We start from the raw sequence: 21216 nt of genomic DNA on the forward strand, positions 1-21216 counted from the left end.
AATAAAATTTATTTTTATATATTATATAATTTGAAAAATGTAAATATGTAATAATATTCCAACTTAAATCATCAATACTTGAAAAATTACATTATTAATTATAATAGAGTAATTTAAAATATAAAAATAATTATTATTTTCATTAATAATCATGATAATCCATTTTATCACTCCTAATATGAAATTAGGTCCACGACTATTTTTCTAATTTTACCATTAAATTAGTTCCACTACTATTTCAATACGTATATAATTAAGAATAAAAAGGTAGGTCTAGATTTGATTACCCATTCCCGATATAAAAACTCATATCTTGACTTGGTTTTTGATTGAGTGTTGAAATTGGTATAAGATCCTCATCCAATCAGATAATAGATAATCTATAATTTTAATCCTATAATTATCTTCTTTTTTTACTGAAAATAGATCTAATTCAGTCTGCAATTAAGAGGAAAAATAAACTGTAATCACACACAGGGTATCCGTCCATGACTAAACATTGTGAAATCTTCAACATTGGCTTTGCTTCTAAAACTTGTTTTATTTTTGTCTCCCTTATTTTCTTCTCTTTTTTTAGTGTCTCTGTAGCCTTCAATCCTCTCAGATTTCATCCAACTTTTAGATTTTTCAGACACAATAATGTTAAAATACAATGGATTTTTTTCTTGATCTAAAACTCATATTTGTAATTATATATGAAAAAAAAAAGGCAAAAATAATACGAGACTTGGCCATATAATTTTATTTATGGTGAAGCTTTGTGAATGAGTAATATTTTTACGTTAAGTTTTTTACCAACCTTAAACAAATAATATATAGACCATTAAAAGAACATGCATTTACCTCTTTACATAGTTGGGAAAGAAAATAATAAAATTTGGAGTATTCTATAAATACTTCCGTAAGGAAATGGATTCATGAACTTATTTTTATGTGTTGAATGAACTTCAATTTTTCAATAAAATAAAATAAAATAAAACAGTTAACAATCGAATAATGTTACTTAATTTTTCTAAACTAGAAGATAAGAGTGGACATTGCAATACTAAATATAGTTAGCTATATACTAATTAACTACTTTATCTTTTCTGTTAAAGATAGATGCATAAGTATATGGGTGTGATTGTTTTTTCGTTTGGGAGCCCAAACCTATTTTCATTCTGCATAATGCCAAACGTTTGGCATTTTTTTTATTTTTCATTTGGTCCAAAATGTTCTAATCTCAAAACAATTTCCGTTTAATGTATTCATGTAATAACATTTTAATGATGACAAGTCAATTTACTATTTTTTTAAACTTTTTTACTACTTTATTTTAAGTTTTGTCTCATCACTCACTAAGTTTTACATTTGTTTGTTTTGTCACCGTTTGATGGGAGAAATTACAATATTAGGAATCATTCCAAGAAAAGCAATACTCATAATGAAGATAAAATTGATTTTGTTGGAGCATCAATCAAAGAACTTGAAATATTTTGTAGATGGAGAATACTGCAAATATTTTAAAAGATTTGAAACCGCGATTTCCACGACATAACTTAACTACAAGTTTTAATCCCAGAATGTGACTAAGCCGATAAATTTTACATTGCTGACATTTCCAATTTATGTCATCCTCACAGTTAAGATGATGGAAAGATAACAACACAGAGGCACTAGGTTTGCCGGTCAAACCAGACCGGCTTCTTTCCCCCTTCAAGGAAACAACAACGACTTCACACCACGCTGGAGATGTCTTATCCACAGAAACATGGGAATACAGATTGTGTCGTACGAGGTTCCTCCATAGGTTCATGTCCAGATATCAAACACGGTCAAATTTATTACATCATCACTACCAGTTTCTCCTTTTTTCTGTCTCTATGGTCCTGCACGTTGTCCCATTCCCTTTAATTGTATTTTGGCACAGATATACATCTACCCAGATAAATAACCACATTAATTCCCAAACAACAACCTTTTTTTTCTTTTACATCACAAGTTAGAACACGAGAATTAGCCCAAGATAATGTTCTCTTTTTCGATAATTCGGAAGGAAGACAAACAAGAAAGGCTCTTAGTAAGTCAGCTACCACTACATAATTTTACAACGAGATTACATCAACACAGAATCTAACATCACACCCACCACTTATAAAGAGTAGGAACACTACATTCGGCACCCAAATAAAGAAACAATTCTATGACTCAACGCTCACTTCTGTCAACTGAGGCTTCACCTTCGGAGGCCTACCCCTGGGCCTTCCGCTGGATACGGCGGCCGGATACGCCGCTGCCGGAGACCGAGGAATCTTCTTTGGCCTCCCCCTGGGCCTGCCACTCCCAGGGGTGGGCTTGGGCTTTGGAGACTTCGGAGGCGCGTTTGGGTCCTTTGGTGGACGACCCCTTGGCCGCGGCGGGGACACGACGGTGCCTGGTGGCACAGGGGCCTTGGGCTTCGGTGGCCTTCCACGGCCCCTCTTTGGTGGCGCACTTGGGTCAGCTTTCATGTAGTTGTTCTTATTGAACACGAGTTCTCCACTCTCTTTCATCTTGTTCAGCTCATTCCCCAAAACGGTTGAGTCTGGTAACTCACCATAGGTCGATTCTATGTACTTTGATATTGCTGATTTGCTGGATCCACTTGGTTCACTCAGAGCTTCAAGCGCTTTCAGTATCAGCTACATCAACACCACCCAAAGTTAACAAAACATAACTTTCACAAAAACGTAATCGGAAAATCACAACTCGTGTCGTGAGTTTGCAATAATACAAAAAACCATTTTTTCTTTCTCGGTTTCTTAAGTTCCTCGAAAATCTTAACTTCTTTTCCAGAAGTGCTAAATATAGAACAGGGTGGGCAAAACAAGAAACCCAAGTGGGTGAAAATGTATAGATCAGTTAGATCAGTGAGAAATCTACAAGCTTTGGTAGGAAATTTGTTTATGGTAAGAAAAAACTCAAATATAGAATCTGAATTTTAGTGTAAAATTTTACCTCGGGGTATGGAGGAAGTAACTGAGGTTTATTAACCTCTTCAGTGGCCATCGATGTTGCAGGTTGTGAAGATGTTGAAAAGCTTGCACAGTACCCTCAACGAACCCCACCAAAAATCTGCGAACTTTAATAGAGGAAGGTTAAAAAAATTTAAGGAAAGTGAAGAGTATGATACGGATGACTCTAGCAAAGATCTGAGGATTGAATTTAAAGGACGATAAATAAATTAAAAATTGGAAATAAATTTAATTAAAAAGATAAAGGAAAATATTTCATGCCTCTATTACAACTATCCTTAGTTCATCTTTTCGGAAAATGGACGGCTAGGAATAAAGCGAATGATGGTTATCCGACGGCTGAAGATATATTATGCGAAGGTCACTCGGATCGATGACGTGGCAGGAATGTGCTTGTTCGCAGAAATATTTGAAGGTACCTGTTGTCTTTTGGTTCGTCCTTATTTCGGAAGAGGTTTTCTAGGGAGACTATCCCAATTTTTAACTCTTTTTCATTTTTGATTTAAATTTTAGGATAATTGAAAATTGAAGGTGTACCAGAACTTTTTGTGTGTGGTTTATAGTAATATTTGTTATTTTAATTTAAGATTTTACATTCGTCATACAAATTAATAGGCATTCATGTTAATTTTTAACATTAATTAAGATTTATGTTAATAAATTTGGATATATTTAGTTTTAAGTATCTAATAATTTGTTGTGATTTATTGAATATTCAAATAAATTATTTTCAATTAAGTTTTTGTCGCTTGATTTCTTTTTAGTTGGATCATGTAATTGTTATTATGTTTTGTTAACCCAGGTTATTCAAATGTTTTATAGTATATAATGTTATAATTTTATTGTTATTTGTGACAAATTTTATCACTAATTTCCGCAACTATCATTTTTTTTTTATAACTTAACATGAATAAATTCTCAACTTCATTTACAACTTTTCCATTGAAAAAAAAATTAATCATCTCTTTATCGACAAAAAAGATATAAAAACTAATAAAGAAGTTTTTATAAAAATTATATGTCTTTAATAAAGTCGTCATGTAGATTAATTACGATGAAAACGGTATGTAAATAATGCAATTTTAATTAACGTTCAAAACCTTTAAAACATTGATGCATATTCCACAACATTGTTGACATTGTTGTATTTTTTACTTTGCAGCATGAAAAACTCTACAAAGGAATTGAATCAAAATTTCGTGTTTTACAAGTGTGTTGTAGAACACGAAGATGAAGATTGAATTGAAAAGTTGGTTCACAAGTGAAGGCATTTAAAACTTCAACATGGTTTCCAACAAGGAAAATTATTCTGTTTAGCATTCAAAACATTGTTGCATTTTCCACTTTGCAGCATGGAAAACCTTGTGAGGTAATTGAGTATGTTTGTGCTTTACAAGTGCATTGTAGAACACAAAGGTGAAGAATGAATTGAAAATTTGGTTCACAAGTGAAAACATTTAAAATTTCATCATCGTTTCCAAGGTGGGAGGAAGAAGTCCAGCGAGAGTGTAATCCTTTACACTAAGGTGCACCAAGGACAAAAAACTCACAATAGTTGAAGGTATGGTTTCATGAATGTCATTGGATCCAACTAAATAAATATTATTAAGGTAAATTTTGTGGCTTTCCCACAAAGCGAGGTATTTCTCCCTTAAACATATTATAGGAGAAGTTGATAAGTTAGAGCTAAGATTTGGATGAGAAGTTTGTCGAAACTTTAATAGAGAAGACATTGTTGGAGAGGTTTAGGAAACATAAGGAGGTGGAGAGGTGGTTGGGAATTTTTTGGATGAAGAGATGTTGGATGATGTTGAAATTTACTGATGATGAGTTGAAAAAAAAAATTACCGTAGTTGAATTCGATAATGACAATTGTAATATAAGTGATGATCATAAAAAACAATAAAATTATATATGATAACAACTGAGTAATATAATGAGACAAGATAACATACACGTTATTAAGTTAAAAAAATCAAATGACAAAAATTCAATTGAAAAGTTTAAATTTTTTTAGTGCAATAGACCATAAAGATTCAACTGAAGAAGAAGAAGACAAATCATGCACTTACGCACGAGTTATTAAATTTGATGTAATACTATCTTCCATCTTCCACAAAAGAGCTCATCCATCGTCCATAAAACCTTAATTCATAAAAGAAAAAAAAAAGTTAAAAAAAGTAATTACATAAAAGATGGTACCTTTTTTGTGTGTTGTTCAAACACTTCATTTAAGACAACAAAATTTTTGACACAACAAGAATAAACATTAAAGAAGATGACGAAGAAAGTAAGGTTGCAAGATTAAAAGCTTGTATCTTTGCTATTCTTCATCAAAGAGTTCATCAATCATTCACAAAACCTTCATTTATCAAAGAAAAAAAGCCATAAAAGTACTCACAAAAAATATCTTACCTTTTTGGTGTGTTCTTCTTCATGAAATTGTTCATCCATCATCCACAAAACTTGTATTCATCAAAGAAACAAAGTCATTAAAAAGTACTTACAAAAAAATATTACCTTTTTGGTGTGTTCTTCTTCATCAAATTGTTCATCCATCATCCACAAAACCTTCATTCATCAAAGAAAAGAAGCCATAATAAAGTAATTACATAAAAGATCGTACCTTTGTGGTGTATTCTTCAAACATTTCATTGAAAACAACAAACATTTTGACAAAAGAAGAATAAACACTGAAGACGTTAAAGTGAAGAAAGTAAGGTCAGAAGATGAAAAATTCCGCCTTTGTTCTACTTCATCAAAGAATTTATCCATCATGCACAAAACCTTCATTGATCAAAGAAAATAAGTCATAAAAAAGTAATTACAAAAAAGAATGTACCTTTTTGGTTTGTTTTTCAAACACTTCATTGAAGTCAACAAAAGCTTTGATAGAAGAAGAATAAATATTGAAGATGATGGAGTCAAGAAAGTAAGGTTAGAAGACAAAAAGCTTGTACCTTTGTTCTTGTTCATCAAAGAGTTCATCCATTGTCCACAAAATCCACTTCATTCAAGACAACAAAAGCTTTGACAAAAGAAGAATTAACATTGAAGACAAAGGAGTCAAGAAACTAACATAAAAAAAAATGTAAAGTTTGTACCTTTGTTCTTCTTCATCAAAGAGTTCATCCATCGTCCACAAAACTCATTTCATTTAAGACAACAAAAGGTTCGACAAAAGAAGAATAAACATTGAAGCATTGAATCTTTATTGTATGAAGACATTATGTGCAACACAAAAAAGTGGAAATTTTTAATGATCACAAGAATCTTGAACATGTGTTTGATCATAAGAAATCAAATAAGAGACAATATTTATCAAAATGTTGAAAAATATGTTTTTGAATTACATTACTGTCTAGGACCAACAAATGTAGTGATAGAAGCTCTAAGCAAGAAATTGTTACATATCTCAACATTAATGATTTAAGATATGAATTTGCTACAAAAATTGAAATACATGAATTTGTTAATTAGAGTTAGTCACGATAAATATGAAAGTAAACTCAATTTAGATTACTAGTAACTTATAAAGGTAGATTCATTCATGCTACCCAAGTAAGTAATGAATTTATTAGAAAAAATGGAGGTTGATATGACAAAAATAGTGAAAAAAAATAAAACCACAAAGGTAAGAAAAAGAGATTGAGATTTACTATACGATATATGGATATAATGATATTGAAGTTGAAAGATTTCAATATCTTTTTAAAAACATATTTAGATGGTCCATATATATATATATTTACATGCATTCTACAAACAAGTTAATAAGTAACAAATAATAATAATACATATAAATTAATTTTAATAATTTAAATATTATTTTCATGTAAAAATTATTTAAAAAATAAATTAGTTACTTTTACATTTTTTTAAATATTCTAATATTAACACTTATAATTTGTTTTTATGGTTAACTATGTTTTTATTCCTCGAACTTTGACCCAAAATTGGAATTGGAATTTGATCCCTATTCGAAACTTCGATATATTTTGGTCCCTATAATTTCATAAATGAATACAGTCATTTTAACCAAAATACGTTAATTTTTGTTTACGTGTCGAATGTGTTTCCTATTAGTATTGAAGTTATTTACACCGTTTGACACATTCTCAGTTCAATATCTGTTGAAAAATACGTTCGACACTTTAAAAGTAAACGTAATTAGGTTGAAAGAATGTTTAATTACTTGGATGGTACCCACTTTGGTAGAGGTGTGTCAATCTGGTATCCGCTTTTAAAAAAGTGTCAATTGCATTCTAACTTTTGAAAAAGTGCTTCAATTAGGTCCTTTCAGACGGAATTGACTAACGTCGTTAAGGACGTTCCACGTGTCAGTATGTGGTTTTTTTAATTTTTTAATTTTTGGTATAAATATACATTTGGTACCCAAACTTTTTCGGAAAGTTCAATGTGGTACCCGAACTTTAGGAATGTTCAATTTGGTACCCCAATTTTCTAAAGAGGTTCAATTTGGTCATCTCCGTTAAGTTAGAGTTAACACTGTGTCCGTACAGGACACGTGTCAAGCCATGAAATTTTTATTTTTTTTTTAATTTTTTTTCAAAAAATTAATTTTTTTTTTTCAAAAAATTTAAAAAATTGTCACGTGTCAGTTTATCATCGTGCCACGTGGCAGCTTACAAGCATGACACGTGGCAGTGTAATAGTTGTTTTCAATTTAGTACCCCAATTTAAATTTTTGGTTCAATTTAGTACCCAAATTTTTTAAAATGATCCAATTTCGTCATTTCCTATTTGAGACCAAATTAGTAAATAAGCTTAATTATAATTTATATAAACATGTTAAAATAATTGTTTTGAATTTATACATCAAATCACTACACCTAAATATTCAAATTATTTTATTTTTTACAAGTGTAAAAAATTTCATGTATAAAAAATTACAAATGTTAAAATGAAAAAATTAAAATAATTTAAGTATTTAGGTGAAATGATTTGATGTATATATATATTATAAAAAGTTATTGTAACATGTATATATAGATTGTAATTAAGCTTATTTACTAATTTGGTCTCAAATGGAAGATGACGAAATTGAATGATTTTAAAAAATTGGGTACTAAATTGAACCAAAAATTTAAATTGGGGTACTAAATTGAAAACAACTATTACACTGCCACTGTCATGCTTGTAAGTTGTCACGTGGCACGATGATAAACTGACACGTGACAATTTTTTAAATTTTTTGAAAAAAATTTAAAAAAAAAATAAAATTCATGGCTTGACACGTGTCCTGTACGGACACGGTGTTAACTCCAACTTAACGGAGATGACCAAATTGAACCTCTTTAGAAAATTGGGGTACCAAATTGAACATTCCTAAAGTTCGGGTACCACATTGAATTTTCCGAAAAAGTTTGGGTACCAAATGTATATTTATACCTTAATTTTTTTAATTTTTTTAAATTTTTTTTAAAATCTTTTGAAAAATAAAAAAAAATGTTTTTTCTTAATTAATTTTTTATAAGATTAAAACTAATTAAGTATAAATATTTTTACAAAATTAAGTACTAATATTTATATTTTTTTGTTCTCAGTTTCAGACCAAATTTATTATTTGTATAAATGTTATACTAATCTTTTTTATTTATTGAAAATGATATTTACCACTAAATTTTAATATAAATATCTAATACTTAATTTCTATAAAAATTTTACACTTAATTACTTTTAATTTTATAAAAAATAATTTTTAATTATTTAAAAAAATTAGGTCAAAATTAAATCAAATGCACATAAGTAGGTATTAAAATGAAACAAAAAGACATATATGGGAGCTAAATCGAGATCAACACATCTAATAGTGACAATGTCACGTGACACTGACAATGCCACGTATCACACATGAGGACCTGTGACATTTTTTTTTCAAAAAATTAAATAAAATTAAAAAAATCACGGACTGACATGTGGCACGTCGTTAACAACGTTACTTAACTCTGTTTGAAAGAGACCTAATTGAAGCACTTCTTCAAAATGTGGGATGCAATTGACATTTTTTAAAAACGGGTACCAGATTGACATACCTCTACCAAAGTGGGTACTATCCGAGTAATTAAACTTGAAAGAATTATATTCATTCATTTTTAAAGTTTAGAGACCAAAATGTATTAATGTTTCAAACATAAACGAATTCCAACATTGAATCAAAGTTCAGGATTGAAAACATAATTAACCATTGATTTTATTATCTTATATATCAATTTTACTACCCATTTTTTTCTCATACATTTTGGCACATTTTACATATCAATCAATTTATCAATAAAAATATTAAAGAATGTAATTTATCTTAATACTTTCAATAGTATTAAAATATTAGTTTAGTTTCGAAAAATATTCTAAAAGTTAATTATTTTCTTTGAAAGTTTTCTGAAATTGATACGTGAGAAAACTTATTGTTTTATTACCAATATATATATATATATATATATATATATATATATATATATATATATATATATATATATATATATATATATATATATATATAATTGAAATAAGTTTTACGTTCCAATATATTATCTAATTTTCTTTCGTGTGTATAATAAATTATTTTCAAATTGTGTATCTAATAAATTTTAGTTTAAGTTCATAAAAAATATTTATTTGTATTTTAATTCTAATATTATATTATATTTTAACTAGTTCTTACGATTTTTTTTTTAATTTCTCTTTTTATCTATTAACTTATGTTTTTTTGGTAACTGAAATGCTTTTACCTTATATTATACTAGTGTAAACACAGGCGCTATCGCGCCTGCGTGTACGCATTTTTCGAATTATATTTATAATTGATGATATTGTAATGTTATTAAGTTAATGAACAAAATAAAAGTATATTTATAAAAATTAAAGTGAAATGTATGGAAAAAATATGAAAAAAATAATTGTTGATGAATAGTATGAGAAAAAAGAAAAAGGAGATAAATAAATATTTTTATAAAAACTTGTAAAATTAACCGTTAATTTTTAAAATTTTAATAAATAATTAAATTGTAAAGGGTAAAATTGGAATTATGAAATGTGGACACAAAAGAGGGAATCCCCTTTATATATAGTTATAGATGTGTATTATAGATAGATATATGTAACAGAAATAAGTTAATTTATTAACAATATAAATTACGTGATATATGTTTTAACTCAATTGATATATAAATAGTAAAAATTAAAAAGGAATTTAAATAAAATAATTTATTCTATTATATATCTAACTTTAGAAAAAAAATATTGGGTACGTAAATATCAACTATATATTAGAAGTGAATCTTATTGAAGTGTTTATATATGTATTTTTATATTTATTGATTGATTTGTACACACACACATATATATATATATATATATATATATATATATTGATATTGATGATTAATTTTTTCACATTTACTTGTTCACAGACCTACTCCGTTGAAGTGGACCTGGTATCGGCCGAAAAGAAAACCTATTGACCCAAAGCACCGTGGGACGGTTAGTATAGAGCAAAAGTAAAACGCAAATTCAATTAAATTAAAGTAACTAACTCCCTGTGTCTAAAACCCAAACCCTCAATAGTGAATAGTAGTAATACTAAACCTTGTGCTGCCGCGCTTCCTCTTCTGCGCCGAACCATGGCGTCCGTGGATCCTCCAAGGAAGAAGAAGAAAGGACGATACGGCGTCGCAGAGTTGAAAACCCTAGGGAACCAGCTTCTCTCATCCGCCTCGCACATCAACAACCTCCCTCTTCTCCTCACATTCCTTTCCCCTTCTTCTCCTCCTCACCACGTCCTCGAATCCCTCCTCTCTCTCCACTCCTTCTTCCTCCCTCTTCTACCCAAGCTCCCTTCCTCCTCCGCCGTCGCTGCCTCCGCGGCTGCTCCCTCCGCCGCTGACCAGTCCGAGTTCATCTACCTCACCTGGCTCCGTTCCAAATTCGATGAGTTCCTCAAGTCACTCCTCGACATTCTTGCCTCGCCACAGTCCGACGAGACGCTCAAGGAACTCGTGCTAGACACGCTCATGGAGTTCGTGAAGGTGGCCAATGGCGGCGCCTTCCACTCTGCTTTGTACCACAAACTTCTCCTTAGCATTGTACGTTATGCCAATTTTGTTGATAAATTTTATTGTTGTTGTTGATGTTGTTGTTTCGATCTGATTTTGTTGGTTTTGGACTGTTGCTATCAGGTTCGCTCCACTAGTCCCGCTACGTTTTGTGTGGATCTTCTGGAGTCGAAGTATTTCAAATATATTGATGTCCGGTATGGTTGTTATGCTAACATTGTTTGTCTACTCTAACTATTCGTTCATTTCACTTTTTTTAGCATGGTTCTTTTATATTATTATGGTTTATGGAATATATTGTTTCGCTCTTGGCCCCTGTTATGGAAGGCTGGATTTATGTAGCTTGTGTTATGGGGATGAATTTGTTAGTCCTTAATTCACTGACACGATATTCTTGTTATTTTAACCTGCGCGAGTGTTTAGTGAATAACTTTGGTTGGTTATGGAGTTTTGTTTGTTTGCTGAAATATCAAGTTACTTGGTGCAGCTATTTTACATTTATAAGTCTAAAAAAGCTCGCTACTACTTTGGAAGGCAAAGATGACTCAGGTGCTTTTCTAGCCTTTCTTTTGTCTTAGTCGCCCAGATTTTAGCATATGAAATTGCAAACAGGAGACTTGTGTATTATATTTTCAATATCCCACCATTTGAATATTAGTCCATTGGATAATTTGTTTGCTTATCCCTGTCAGATGACAAAATTGCAAGCGCAGATGGCAACAATGAAAGTCAATTGAGCTCAAAGTTAGTAAGACCTATGACCATTGCTTTGAAGCTACTTCTATGGTTTTTTATTTCCTTCCTTATATGTTTGTAGATCATTGTTGTTTGTAGCCTAATATTAGTGCAAATTGATTTTTTCTTTCCTTTTTCCTTGGTCATAAACCATGCTTACAACATGCTATAGCCTATAGGCAATTTATTTAGCTTTGCAACTCGATGCTTTATAGTTCAAGTTAAAAGTTGTAATTATCTGAATTCTGCCAGGCAGTTTAGGTCCAAGTTATGAAACTAGGAGATGAATACTTTATTTTAAATAACTTGTTCTGATGATAAGTTGAAAATGTACCATTTTCAGCACGGAATGTTTCATCCGCAACATGTATTATACTATATCACACGTTCCCCCTCTCCAAGGTTCAGATGATACATCTGATTTGGAAATGTGGAGCAGCTCAGGTGAGTTCTCATTTACTTGTTTGACATTTTGTTTTTTAAAAAGCTATGTATCACAATATTTAGTGCCTTCTTGCCCCCTCCTCCTTTAATACTCTGTAGTTAATGCTATTTTATTTTAGAAAAAGGAACTATAAAAGTGTACCTGTATTTTTTATTTGGGTTTTTTGTCCATAGAAAGTGACCAAAAGCAGCATTCCGGAGATGTGAGTGTTGATGATAAGCTGCTGAAGTCCAAGAAGCCTAACAAAAATGTCAGTTATTATTCCATACTCTTTGCTAAGTTAAATCTTACTCCCCATTCTGTTTCTTTTTTTCATTATTGAGCATCTCGTATCCTCCAATTTCCTAGTAGTTTTGTTATCTTTATTTTTAGGATTTTATATATCATAGAACCTTCTCATTTAAGCACTCTTCATTATTTGTCTACTGTTTCTTACTCGTCATGTTTCACTTATAGGTATTGTCAGCAGCAAAAATTGCAAAGAAGATGAAGTTAAAATTTACAAAAGCTTGGATTGCATATCTTAGATTGCCACTTCCACTTGATGTTTACAAAGAGGTAATGTAAAAGTTATGCTTTTGAAATTTGAATATAGTTGAAACATGGTTAAAATTATATATTTAAGATATCTCAAGGCTTTCATGAGATTCAATGTAGGGGAACAAGTGGGAAGAAACACAAATGGTGGGATTGTGACATGGGTTGTATCATCCTAGTAGAAGTTTGAAATATGTGTCTGTGAAAAACTTTCTTTAAATCTCAACCAGTACTTAAGCATACAAATACTGATAGTAGTTCTCACTTTCCATATGCTTTCGTTGTTTAGATATATAACGAGTTAAAAAAGGAGAACTGTTAGTTGGATTAGTTAGAAGAGATTGGTCATAAACAGGGGAAATTGTATTGATTGGGGCATTCTATGAATTTGATAGTTTATGCTAGTAAAAGGAGAGATCCTTTTTGAAGGGAAATCCTAGGAGAGAATTCTAATTTTCATTTTCTGTTCCATTCTCCAATAATTTTCTGGGGACACAATTTCAAAAAGGAGGGGAGCTGCATTTGGATGGTGTTTCACATGCCAAGATGAATGATTAGGGCAAAATGATGATTTGTTCTTTTTTTTTTTTTTTTTTTTTTTTATAAAAGAAACCATTCTGGACTGGTTTGTAAAACTGGATCTTTGTGTTGAACTGAGAAGTGTGGATCCCTTGATTTCGCATGTTTACCTGATAATCTTGCAATGAGAACCAAAATGGATTTAAAGTCTTTGGCTCCTATATTCCTACAATTAACATTAAAGTTTTAACAGCAATGAAACATAATATTTGTAAATATAATGGCGTGGTAACGTTTTTACTTATATGCCATGCCTTGAAAATTCTAGTTTCCCTTCCATTTAAAAACTGGGACCTTACTTTATTGATAGGTATGCCAGTAAGTTTCTTTAACCAATAGAGTTGTGGTTCGTTAAGATGGTTTCTATATGTACTGTGTTTCCTTATTCCTAATACTCTCCAATTTTATTACAGTAAACGTCTGATAGCTACACATTAGTTGGGCAGTTACAACATGTTAGGTTAGTTGATCAAATAAATGACGCTTGTTGCCTATAAATAAGAAGGAAGGTTACGAAAGAGGACATCTTGTCATTTGTGAAGAAATTATGGCCTTTATAGTAACGATACCAACTTTCTATCTCTCCTTAATCATCAGTTCATACATTTTTGCTGTTTTCTGCAAGAGAACAGATTAATTCAGTTTGAGGCATTATTTTTTTCATTCAGAACCTTTATTAATCTAAGGATCATAAATATTCTTGTGGTTATGAACACCTTGGTTGCGATAAGATTATTAAATCAGCTTTATGTCATGGGTAATGTTAAATGAGCTACCCAATTAAATTGTAATCATGGATAGGTTGATAATAGCTTGTCTTTGTTATCCTAATACTAAAAACGCTGTTCTTCAAGTTCATCGAAGGTAAACTACTTCTGTACTTCATATATGGGATGGGCACTGGGAGCATATAGAATACTGTTATTTGGGTGTAATCTTGATTAGTTGAGGTTAGTATGTCCCAAGTTGGTTTGGAACACGGTTATATATACTCCTTATAAGACTCTTCTTTGAGCTAGCTTTTGAGATAGGCCTAGTCCTTTCTTATGTGGTACCATAGCCTGTGTAATTTTCATATTTTGTTTCTCGTTGTGAAAGTTTAGTCTTTTAAATTTCACTTCTTTGAATTTAGAAGTATAGTCTGGGGCATGAGGCTGTTGTATTGAAAGGTCTCACATTGACCAAGAATGTTACTAAAATACTCTTATCAGACTCGTGTTATCCTCCTCTTTTGAGTTAGCGTTTGGAAGTGAGTTGGGACCAGTACATTTCTAATATGGTACTAAGGCCTATCCAGATATGATACTGTGCCAACTACAAATGTCCAATCATGCAAATTTCACACTAGATATTCAGTCTTGAGTATGATAGGATGTGTTAGATATTGATTTTATTCATTATTATTGTATTTCTTCTTCATTGTAACTAGGAATACTAATATGTGTACACAACATACGAAATTCATTATATTCCTCTTCGACTTCTCCTTCCCCAACATGGTACTAGAGCAGTACTCTCTTCCGTGACTTTTTTTTTTGTCTCTAACCCTTTCAATAGCATTAATATGTGCGTAACTTTTATTTGCAGGTTCTTGTTAATCTTCACCAGGCTGTTATTCCTCATCTGTCTAATCCCATCATCTTATGGTAAGCATCTATTGTGCAACTAACTTAGCAATTTATTATGATAACAAGATGTTGAATCTGGCATCATGTTACTTTTTATTGTGTGCAGTGATTTCTTAACAAGGTCATATGATGTTGGTGGTGTAGTCAGTGTGATGGCTCTTAGCAGCCTTTTTGTCCTAATGACCCAGTATGGTTTGGAATACCCAAATTTCTATGAAAAACTATATGCCCTCTTAGTTCCATCCACCTTCATGGCAAAACATCGAGCAAGGTTTTTCCAGGTAGTTTTTTGTTAATTATTTTTACTTATGACAGGTAAAAATAGACAGTAGAATTTTGAATAAAAAGATGCTTTCTGTTGAGATGTTTGAAGGAGATATTAATATTCTATGAAATGTTATATTTTAATTATAATTTTTTGAGCTTTCAAATCTGGATGATGGAAATTAAGTGAGTTGGCAAGCCAAATTTGTAGAGATTAAGTGAATGATTAAAAAGGTTTTGTCCTATGCAAATTATATGCATGAGCTGTTTGCTAACAGTATGCAACTTCCTAATTGCAGCTTCTTGATTCTTGCCTCAAGTCACCTCTTCTTCCAGCTTACCTGGCTGCTTCATTTGCAAAGAAACTGAGTAGGTTGTTGCTTTCAGTTCCTCCTTCAGGGGCATTAGTTATTACGGCTCTGATTCACAATATTTTGCGTAGACATCCTTCAGTCAACTGTTTGGTGCACCGGGTAAATATAGTTTACTTTCATCTGAGTTTGTTGTATAATGCTTTAAATTTCGGTTTCTTGATTGCATCTTCAGTGTTAGAGACCATGTTGATAAAAACAAATTGGTCATTGAACAGCTGGAGACACTTATTTAAGACTTGATGGCTGTTAACACTAAATTAAAATAAAACAATTTATAGTTTCTTAACATTTAAAGTACACATTAAAGACCAAATAAAATATATCTCAATACTTAGGTTTATGTTTGATCAAAATACAGTAGTGTCCATTGACAATGACAAATTTACATCTAGAACAAAAAAAAAAGACCACAAATTACTATAATATAAATTTTAGAGAAAGGAAGATATAAAAAAATGTAAATTAACGAGTGACTAAATAATGTTTTATAAAATAAAAATTAATAATAATTGGTAAAATAATTTATTCGTATGTGTTATCCTTATTAAATGTGTTTTTATTTATTTTTAAAATGTTTTTTTAAATTAAAAAAAACATTTATTTTTAAAAATACTAATTCAAACCGGCTTTGGACCAGTTTTCATTAGTTGAGTAGAATGAGTTTTTTGGTCTAACTGAACTTGTTCCTAGTTGAACCAGCCTGTTCAGTTTTATAAACAGTGGTTTGAGATGTTTTTAAGGATCACATGAAAAATACTAGGGCGCTAGGGAAACGGAGTAGAGCAGGGATTTTGAAATCGTAGTCTGTTGGACTCATTATATCGCCGCTTCTTCATTTGAAAGGCAGTATATGACTATATGTCATGTTTTGGACTGACTTTTCTGTTTGTTTCAAGTTATTATTGCATTCAATGAGGTTGTTCAACTGTCGTGTTATGTTTGTGGATTGGATTGTAGCTTAATCATGCAATGGCTGAGATGTGGAAAAAAAAGTGTTAGCCGTGGCCTATAACGCATGATCATATGAAATTAGTTTTGGGTTGGCTTGCTTGGACAACCATATATTTTGATGAACTTTTTTTTTTCCAGATTGGTTGTAAATAGAGTAGATGATTGCCACTGTCCTTTTGTTTGCTCAATTCTTTTTCTTTTACGGGTAGCTAGGACACTGGATTCTTGGTTAAGAATGGTCTGACAAGGCTAGGTGACTGAATCTGGAGTTGGTCTTATATGGGACATTATAAGAGAAATGTAGAGGATTATGAACGAAGAGAGACTTTATAAAAAATGGTACTGCCTGATTTCTTTTAATATGTCAAGGGAGGAATTGCGTGAGGCTATGAATGTTTTGGGTTTTCTTTTACTTCAGCTGTCATAATTCGGCACTGGGTTTCCCTAGAAGACTAGACCTTTAGAGTGGAATTTGCAAAATTGTACATGTCAAGAAAGTAGTTAGGAACCTTAGTTTCATATTTTTTATCACACTCTTCTTCGGGTGTGTTTTTCATGTAAAATTTCAAAATCTCCTTCCTCTTGGAAGATGGTTAGGATATGTCTGTTAATGTGTTGAAAAATATTTCCTTGTTTCTATTTTGATTTGATTCATAATTTCTGATATATGAGCAGGAAGATGGTGTTGACGAAGGGAAAAGTGACCATAGAACAGATGAAGGAACAGCTGTCAACTCGGAGAGTGTTAAGACTAGTGCCGTACCCTGCCAGAAACCAGGAATTGACCATTTCAACAGTACTGAAATTGATCCCAAGAAGTCAGCTGCTATGAGTAAGTATCTTTGATATTTATTTTCCAATCTAACTTCAGTCTATTCTCCGCTCCAAGTCAGACCTTGCTTATGCTGGAAAACTGTGTGATTGTTTTATTGTATTGTGCATCACACGCACTAGACAAAAACACATAATGTTTCTTAGTTGTATACTAGAAGCAAGCATGACAACATGAATCACAGATTAAATTTTCTGTATCATTGGATTGATGATATATTCGGATTTCAATTAGCGTGAGTGTACGTAGTATTTATGGATTTGTTTGATTAGGGGGGGAGAGGAGAGAGAGTTGAAGTGGGATTTTAATTAGATATCTTGTTCGGTTCACAGGAAGCGGAGGGATGTTTTAAAAATTAAATTTTATATCATTATAATAAAATTTTAATTTTGAATTACAAAACATAAATAGGGTTATTGGGCAAAATATTTTAAATCTCACCCCCTTTACTCCAAAGCCTCCAATATTAGAGGAGAATGATAGAGATATTTTTCTCTCCTTTTGCCTTTTTGCCTCCCTTAATTAAATTGAACCAAACAAAGAAAAGTTAAACAAAACCTTCCCTCCATTTCCCTCCAATGAAAAGGTATGTCAAGTTTGAATTGTCTGCAGAGGATAATGTTTCTCACTTAAAAATTCTATTGCCATAATTTTATATTTGGTTTACCAGGAAAAATTCTGGGTTAGTCGGAACTTCATGACCTTTATAAATTTCTATATATATATATATATATATATATTTTTTTTTTTCTTTTTTTAGTCTAAATTTATAAATCTGGACAGCCATAGATCTGAGTTTTTTGCATCGTGAGGGTGGATCAATTGCACTGGTCACATGATATTCTGCCTTAAATCCCTTAGTTTAGTAAGTATTTAAGGAAATGAAGTCAAGTAGTCAACTACTTTCTTGGTAAGAGTTACATGATATTTCCTGGTTTTATTGATGAGATCTGTTGGAGCAGGGAGTTCTCTTTGGGAAATTGACACTATTCTTCACCACTACTGTCCTCCTGTCTCAAGGTAAGTGTTTTGAACTTGTTACTTTATTAATATTTTTTTTTTCCTCTTTCGCCACTTTTATTTCAACTGTCGTATCTGGATCTTGACATACTAACCTTAAATGTTTGTACTTTGCCTGTGCTCTTAGGTTTTCTTTGTCTCTTGGGAATGATTTGACAGTGAGGGCCAAAACAAGTGAAGTTAATGTCGGCGATTTTAGTGCTGGTTCATATGCAACAATCCTTGGAGCAGAGGTGATATAATAATTGCTCTATTTTTCCTTTGCTTCTCATGACGTGCTTGTATTATTTGAGAATTGTAAGAGAAAGAAGAGAATGTGCCTATTGCTCGTTGTCTTATATTTGTCACATTGCACCATTGCAGATGACGCGGAGGGTAAAGCAGGTTCCCTTAGCATTCTACAAAGCAATTCCTTCCTCTTTGTTTTCAGAGACTGATTTTGCTGGTTGGACTTTCAAAAGTGAAGAAACCCCCGAAATGATCAATGAAAATAATGAGCGAAGTACTAAAGATCTATCGTAACCTGAACTTTGTTCTGTGAAACATCATAGAGAGTTTGCGATTCATTTTGTCCACTTCATTAATTTGCCTGCATTTTTGGCGAAGATTAGACTCGTTTGCTTTGTTTATGCTTGTTTATTCGAGGTAGCATAGAAAAGGGAGAAGGAGGGGTGGGCAGGGGAAATCTTGGGTTCGCTTGTGACCCACAACTAGGGCATAAGCTTAAATTACATTGAAGTGTTAGATGAAACAGTCGGAAGATAATTCTAGTGTCATTTATTATAATGTAGCATAATAATGTTTTGTTCACTCTGTAGCACATCATTTGGATCATTTTTTGACGTTTGTGGTAATGGCTTGTCAAGGCTGAGGCCAATTTTTACGCTGGAGTTCACGGTATTCTTGAAACATTACATTGCTACGTTATACTCCATAAATATGCTATCCAAATACTTGAAATTTTTTTTAGCGCCAATGCCATAACGTGCCAACTTTTTGGGAAGTTAATTTACTCATTATAAACTAGTTAAACGCAGGTATTAGGTTGGCATTCTATAAATAAATTATATCTGATGATTGTGTTTTATAGCTTTACAAAAATAAATGTAAGTAGGAATGCATATGAAATATATGCAAAAATAAAAAATTATACCTATAGGTATTGATATATATATATATTGAAATAATCAAAATTACATATAGTACTTTGAAGGCATTATTCTTTTATTAAATATTTCCTTATAGAATTTATATCTCAAATATGTATATATTAATAAAATATAAAATAAATTTATCTTATTCTATGATTATAAAAGGAAGTGCCTCATTGGAGTTTAATTTTTTTATGATTATTACTGGTTTTGGTACTAGTTTTTTTTTTTTTATTAATCACACCGTGTCACTCACTTAAAACCAATATCATTCGTCTAAGATCATGCTGTTGTTGAACATATTTGTGACCAATTTACCTTTCTCTACTCCTTTAATTTTTTTTTTATCGACAATGTTAGAGAGTTTCATATAACCTATCAGAAAAATGTATTTTAGCCCACAATTAACAGAAGGATTGCCATAGACGAGACTAAGTATTGAGAAATCACGTCCACGACATTCAACATCTCACGGGATAAAACTCAGAAGGATTACGTGTAAGAGAAATATAAAATTAGTTTGGGTAGATTAATTGCACATACGGATTGTGATGAGCGGATTCGCAGGATTACTAAATGTTTGTTTTCAAATATTTTTTAGTGAGTAAATAAAAGAATTTGCTGATGCATATCTCACTAAAATGAAAAGATTTTTAGGATTAAATTAAATTTTTACCACAATATTTCTAATCCTAAATTCAGGTATCATAATATTCTAATTTATATTTGCTTCCAAACAATTTATTAGTTAAGTAAACTAGTTCCTTATAATCGATTAGATAATTAATGCAAGTCAAATATAAATTATGTTACCTCTTAAATATATAACTATATGTTTCTCTCCCCTTATTTATATATATATATATATATATATATATATATATATATATATATATATTAATATATATATATATATATATATAATAATAATATTATGATTAAATAATAGTAATAATAATATAATATAATAATAATGTTAAATAATAATAATATTTAATAATAATAATAATAATAATAATATTATGTTAATTTTAACTATGAGGGTAAAATAGTAATCATATATTTTAATTTATTAAAATATTTTATTTATTTATTATATCACTTACAAAATTTTATAAACTTCATCTTTAAATTCACTCATTTTACCTTTAAATTATTTTAAAAAGTAACTAAAATTCATTCGATCAAATTCATCCAAATTCACTCAGATATTTTTCGAATTTACCCTTAAAAAAAACCTAAGTCTCTATTTGAAGTTTGTCATTTACTGATGTAACATTTACATAGTTATATATTTTATTTAAACAATATTTCAACTTTTTTAGTTACGTTAGAGTTTGTCTCTGATTTTATTTATTTGGTAATTTAATTGTAGTTTCTTTTGTTAAAAAAGTGGTTGAGCACTAAACTCTAAGAAGGGACATTGTTGGAAAAAAAAAATAAAACAAAGCGCTGTGAACTCTGGAAACATCTTTGGATAAGATAGTAGAGACTGACGTGGCACGCTCTCTGACCATCTCATGCCTTACAATATTTAAGGCAATGATGTTAGCTTCTTCTTTTTATATGAATAAATTTTAGGTTCATAAACACATGAGTTCCGTTTTTTTTTTTTAATTTATTCTATTTTTG

General features: G+C 30.8%; 2 protein-coding genes across 2 annotated transcripts; one reads left to right on the forward strand and one right to left on the reverse strand.

Moving 5' to 3' along the window:
* Positions 1 to 1938: 1938 nt before the first annotated feature.
* LOC114193059 (HMG-Y-related protein A) lies at positions 1939 to 3225 on the reverse strand. Its single transcript, XM_028082759.1, has 2 exons — positions 2977 to 3225; positions 1939 to 2660 (listed from the first exon to the last, which is right to left on the reverse strand). Exons 1-2 carry the CDS (start codon positions 3025 to 3027, stop codon positions 2181 to 2183), a joined length of 531 nt encoding a protein of 176 aa, XP_027938560.1. The 5' UTR covers positions 3028 to 3225; the 3' UTR covers positions 1939 to 2180.
* A 7302-nt stretch (positions 3226 to 10527) lies between these two features.
* On the forward strand, positions 10528 to 19323 carry LOC114194701 (nucleolar complex protein 4 homolog). Its single transcript, XM_028085070.1, has 14 exons — positions 10528 to 11098; positions 11192 to 11265; positions 11556 to 11617; positions 11761 to 11812; positions 12147 to 12247; positions 12422 to 12498; positions 12705 to 12806; positions 14952 to 15010; positions 15099 to 15273; positions 15556 to 15729; positions 17257 to 17413; positions 18376 to 18433; positions 18561 to 18666; positions 18797 to 19323. Exons 1-14 carry the CDS (start codon positions 10637 to 10639, stop codon positions 18953 to 18955), a joined length of 1818 nt encoding a protein of 605 aa, XP_027940871.1. The 5' UTR covers positions 10528 to 10636; the 3' UTR covers positions 18956 to 19323.
* Positions 19324 to 21216: the final 1893 nt, after the last annotated feature.

Source organism: Vigna unguiculata, chromosome 8 (assembly GCF_004118075.2).
Source record: "Vigna unguiculata cultivar IT97K-499-35 chromosome 8, ASM411807v1, whole genome shotgun sequence".
Taxonomy (NCBI): domain Eukaryota; kingdom Viridiplantae; phylum Streptophyta; class Magnoliopsida; order Fabales; family Fabaceae; genus Vigna; species Vigna unguiculata.